Source organism: Ylistrum balloti, unplaced genomic scaffold (assembly GCF_031769215.1).
Source record: "Ylistrum balloti isolate Yb309-2 unplaced genomic scaffold, AGI_CSIRO_Ybal_v1 Utg369694, whole genome shotgun sequence".
Classification (NCBI taxonomy): domain Eukaryota; kingdom Metazoa; phylum Mollusca; class Bivalvia; order Pectinida; family Pectinidae; genus Ylistrum; species Ylistrum balloti.
In genome coordinates this window covers 404,217-409,766 of record NW_026781928.1, presented here as the reverse complement: position 1 = coordinate 409,766, position 5,550 = coordinate 404,217, and the positions used below count along the sequence as shown (strand labels likewise).

Here is a 5,550-nt window from a genome sequence, read left to right as displayed (position 1 = left end):
CTTCCTCAGTTAAATCTGTATACCATTTGTGGACTTGCCTAGGTAGTTCTGTTTTAAGTTCTTTGACTTTCTCAAACTTTCTTAAACTTACCAAGAGAAGTCTGTTTCGAGTTCCATACTTTTCCAGAGAAAGGAGTAGATGCACTTTGGCTCAAAATTGGCCTCAAAAAATCTTTTTTTTAATTGTTAGAAAATTCTTTAATCATGTACCCATTTGTGTTATTTAACAACTTATCAGTTGAAATGCAGATAAAGATAGGTTCATAACGCGTGTGATGACGTCACAAATTTCGCGCGAAAACGTCACGTTTACAAAAAGTCACGATTTTTTTCGATATTTTATGACTTTGAACGAAAAATTAACTACCTCCCCAAGGGTGTACCAATTTTATATTTATCATTGAGAACAATTTCCACATTATGTTTGCGATGCTCAAATATTTTTTTGGTACATGCCTGGGGAGGTATTTAAAATAACAAATATCTTCTGAATTTGTAACCACATTTCACGATTTTGGTGAGATTTTGACGTTGCCCAGCGTAACGTTAGCGTCGAGACCGACTACAAGATTGCGCTACATTGTACGTTAGTCTAAACTCGCATAGAAGATCTTGCAAGTTTCAGCCTACATTTGAAGTATGTATACGTAGAAGAGCTGTCAACACATCTGCACATCTTGTAGAAGTTGTCTACTTCTTTAACAGGTATGTAACAATATTATGTAGAAGATATCCATGTTGTGTATTCGCGACATTGTCGTGATTTGTTTACGTTTGTGCATATGAGCAGACGTCAGATCTGACTTCGAAAAAATAGTCATTGTAGATATTCCTAGTGTTTTGATAAGTATGCAGTAAGTAAAAATACAATAACAAGTATAAAAAATAAAATAAAACCTTTTCTTTTTTTGTTAGTAAACGGTATTTTCCATAATAACGTTGTCTGAGTCTGCGTCTAAAAATAGAATTTTGCAACCAAACAAAATGCAGGGATTTATCGTCAGAAAAAACATAATGGCAAAACTGTATTTGCTACAGTGTTGTTTTCAAAACATACACTAACATATAAAAATGAGAAAGTGTTCCTATATACGAGATATAAACTAAAGTGTCAATTCACACACCCATAATAAAATCAGTGTACATCCGAAGTGTGTTGGTTTTGATTTATATCACTAACAAAATCGTCATTGTGACGTAATCAGCCGCTGTAGTGTAATGGTGAAGGTGCGATGCTCTGAATATGTAGTTTTGCCGGGGCGAGTTCAAATCGCGGGCACACAACATATTATTTTTTATTCTTATTTTTTTTCTATAACTTTCACCTCAATTATTCTCGATTTTAATAGTTATATTCATCAATAATGTACTGATAGAATTAATAATTATAAATATTAGAATATCTTCAGGACGTTATATCATGTTGCTACATGTATTTTTCCATATAAATATCCTTGCATTGTAATACAAACAATTATATTTGCATCGATAGTCTTGGTGTTACAAATATTTCTTTTGGAGATATTGTAACTCTTACATCGCGTCATTTTGCTGAATTGTTATCGACCAGGGGTAGTTTTTTTTCTATATATATTTTTTGCGTCGGACTTACTTTTGCTAGCATCAAATAATCAGCATATACGTGCAGAAACTAAAGTGTTAATCTTATGGGCTAGGGTATAATTTCTCTCATTTATGCTATTATAAAATTAATACGATGAAAAATCTTACCATGCATATTTTCTTTTGAAGAATCCCAGTAACATAACGATCCTGAGGACCTGAATTCAAATATTTTTATGGATACATTTGATTCAGAAATTAAACGTAAGTCTTCTGCTTTGTAAGTTTCGTCAGCACAATGAATCGAACATTATTATATTGTGGCTATTTGATATTTTTGACCTAGCTTCATTTTTGGCTGCAGTTAGTTTATTGGCTTGTATATTTCCGGAGAACTCTTGTTATAATGGCACATCCCTGAATAACTAAATGAAGTAAATACATGTACATGCTTACATGTATATATAAACGTGATTATATGCTCCAGATATACTGTATAGCCAGTATCAATGCTACATGTACTGTTACCAAAAACAAATTACGGGAAACATACGAAACACTGGCTTGATATATATTTTTTTAAAACAGATTGACACTGGCATAATATACATTAGCTACTCTTTAAAATAAAGTTTTGTAAAAATCAGATTTTTCACCGAACTTAAGAATTAATAGATTATTTATTTTCATTATTTTCATTCTTTAAGGTTTACTAGTGACGTAATAGGAGACAGAGAGTAGCGAGAAAATGCCTGGAGATTCTTGAAGTTACATGTAAGTGTTTTAGGAAGTTCCTGAATTAATCTTATTTCTATGCTTCAAATTGTTAAGTAACAGAAATCTGAAATACTTGGAGGAGAATTCTCTCATTATCATGTTTATTTCCGTTTCTACTACAATATTTTATTTTAAAAAAGGTGACTGATATATGTATTGTAATAAAAACAGGTTTTTTTCTGTTATACATGTGTTTAATGTAATTGTCACTGTCTGTCTCCCACCAATTGTTTGTCCAGTCTTTCCTTGTTGGCTATTTATGAAGAACAATGATAAACATTTTCGATTACTTCATATGAGTCCAGCTACCAGCTTCTAAAATAGCTATTATTTTATTATTTCATACAGTATATACTGTATAATAAAGCAATTATTGACTTCTAGTAAAGTAATACAAATATTTAACACCCAGTCAAAGCAATGCTCATATCTGACTCGGGTCCCTGTTAACACATCAATTTACATGTTTGATAAATCATTGTAATAACATTATGAAGATCAGTATTGCATGATACACTGTATAAACAACAAGTGATGGATACAATGTTTCATATTTATTCAACATACAATAAGTAAATGCCCAGACGCCCTTTAGTTTCTGATGTTTGGGACATATTTTAATATAGTTAGTATCTATTTGTTTAGGATGCCTGGAAAGGGAGAATTTCGGTGTGTTGTTTGTTCTAAGAGAACAAAACCTGGGGACAGGCGCTTCACTAAAGGCAAGGAAAACTCTTCACTAAGAAAATATTTGTTGAAAACATATATGATACAAACAAAAGAAGAAGATGTCATTTGTGGAAAGTGTCGTATGTCATGTCATCGCTCAATACTACAGCGTCGTACACACATCGCTCAACACCACTCTTCAGTTGAAGCCCCTTGTAATAAATCAACAAAGAACATCCTTTCATCGCCGCGGAATATTACACTTTCAATCCCATCCACTGGAAGTAGCCACAAAAAATGTTTTGTATGCAATACTTACCCAAAGAAACTGGTGGTAATATCTCGTGACGCGAAATACGACCTCTTCCTGCGAAAAGGGGTTTTAGTTCCGTTCGGAGCAAGATGTTGTAGTCATCATATCGAGGATGGTCTATTGCAAAATGATGCTTGTGAAAACATTGCTATAAAAAGTGACCTATCTTCTCTTAATCGTACTGAAATAGTGGCATTGATTTCTAAGATTAGAGATGTAGCAAATACACAGCAAAGCAAACGCATTGACTTTGACTCACCGCATGCCCTTTCGAATGAAGATTTCATTACACTAACTGGACTATGTACACAGCATTTTAACGATTTGTGTACTCACTGTGCTGGTTCTGTGCGATCTTCAAAGAATAGGAGCATTAAATCTTGTGTCGGCATCTTTCTTACTAAACTAAAAAGTGGCATGTCAAATAAAGTCCTATCAACAGTTTTTAACATTGGAAAAGATTCTATTCGACGTGCAGTAACATCGGCAAGAGTTGCACTAGCGAAAGACTTTGTTCCATCAAATTTGGGATTTCAGCATGTTAGTCGACAAGATGTTATACTGAAACACACAAGACCACTCGCCCAAACATTGTTTGGAGGACTTATGGAACCAGCCATTCTTGTAATTGATGGCACCTACATTTATATACAAAAGAGTGGCCAATTTATGTTCCAAAGGAGGAGTTACAGCATGCATAAGCACCGGCCGTTGGTAAAACCTATGATGTTTGTCACCACAACAGGTTACATAGTGTCCGTGTTAGGTCCCTATTTTGCCGATTCCAAAAACAATGATGCCAGCATCCTGAATCAGATTTTAAATTCCAACATTCAAGAAATCAAGGAGTGGATTCAGGAAAATGATGTGTTTGTGGTTGACAGAGGCTTTAGAGATTCCATGGACCTCCTACAACAGCTAGGAATACAAACAGAGATGCCTTCTTTTTCCAAGCAAAGGAAACAGCACACTACCGGAGAAAGCAACGCTTCCAGGCTTGTTACTAAAATAAGGTAAGGTCTCTCTTTGTTCTGAGTAACATTTTACTAACTTTACCAATTGCTTTTACAACATATTTATAACTTATTTGTATTAATATATCATTAAAATGGTTAAAGGTAATTCCCAGTGAGAATTAGATACTTTCGATTTTATAAGTTGAACTGCATAAACCTGTCCATTTAGAAGATGTCGAAATTGAAAACAAAATTTATTTGATATAGTTACCATCATATGCATTTGAATACTGCATTTATTCACATTCAAAATGCATCTATTTACTATTTTTCAGATGGGTCGTTGAGGCTGTGAATGGACGGTTAAAAACCTGGAAATATTTGGATCGTGTGTTGCCAAACTCACAGATTCCATACATAGGCGATATTGTCAGGATTGTGTGTGCAATCTTCAACAAGTTCGGTACACCAATAAGCACGGGGGATGCAGAGCAAGATCAACTGCTAGGATCGAAAATGTTGCATTTGTCACGGAAGCAGAATTCTCTTTGGGAGAGAATTGAACGAGAAGGCCTTTTCAATCGACCTAGTAAGTGGCAGAAGATGGAGACCACAACTGATATCATATTTCCTGTTCTGACAGAAGAAGACCTGCGGAATTTGACACTGGGAGTGTATCAGCTCAAACTGGCACGGTCCTACACACAGGAACATATGAGCGAAACGGGAGGATATGAAGTATCTATCTGTAAAGTAGATGCTAATCTGATCAATGCCAAGATACAGAGCCGACATTTTTCCTCAAAACTTTACCAATTGTGGGTATCATTTGATGATTGTAATGTGCAAGGATGGTACTGTTCATGCCGTGCTGGGGCGAGGGTGGTTGGGACTTGCTCCCATGTTGCATCCATCTTATGGTATATGGGATTTGCACGTCATTTAGACAAGTCCTTTGACTTTAGTAAGGACTGGACACAATATTTACAAGATGCCAGTTATACACCAGACCCAATCAGTATTGATGAGAGTGATGATGAAGGTAACACGGAGGAATAAAACAGCACAGCTTTACCGATGTAGCCATGTAAATTACATATAAATTTCGGAATCTCCAAAAATGTAAATACAAATGCACGATGGTCACTTGATCGACTGAGGAATTGGCTTTAATCTCGAATGACAATGTATTTTGTTAGTGCATAATGTTTATTTGAAATAACTTTTAACTTTTGTAAGAATCATTAACTGTAACATGTTTGATTTCATATC

General features: G+C 34.8%; 1 protein-coding gene across 1 annotated transcript; it reads left to right on the top strand.

Annotated features, from left to right (window-relative positions):
* The first annotated feature begins 2,986 nt into the window (after window positions 1-2,986).
* On the top strand, window positions 2,987-5,337 carry LOC132565127 (uncharacterized). Its single transcript, XM_060229737.1, has 2 exons — window positions 2,987-4,335; window positions 4,614-5,337. The coding sequence occupies exons 1-2, from the start codon at window positions 2,987-2,989 to the stop codon at window positions 5,335-5,337; spliced, it is 2,073 nt and encodes a 690-aa protein (XP_060085720.1).
* Window positions 5,338-5,550: the final 213 nt, after the last annotated feature.

Coding starts and splice junctions, on each gene's coding strand:
- LOC132565127 (XM_060229737.1), top strand. CDS start 2,987: ATGCCTGGAAAGGGAGAATTTCGGTGTGTTGTTTGTTCTAAGAGAACA. Junction 4,336..4,613: donor AGGCTTGTTACTAAAATAAG/GTAAGGTCTCTC, acceptor ACTATTTTTCAG/ATGGGTCGTTGAGGCTGTGA.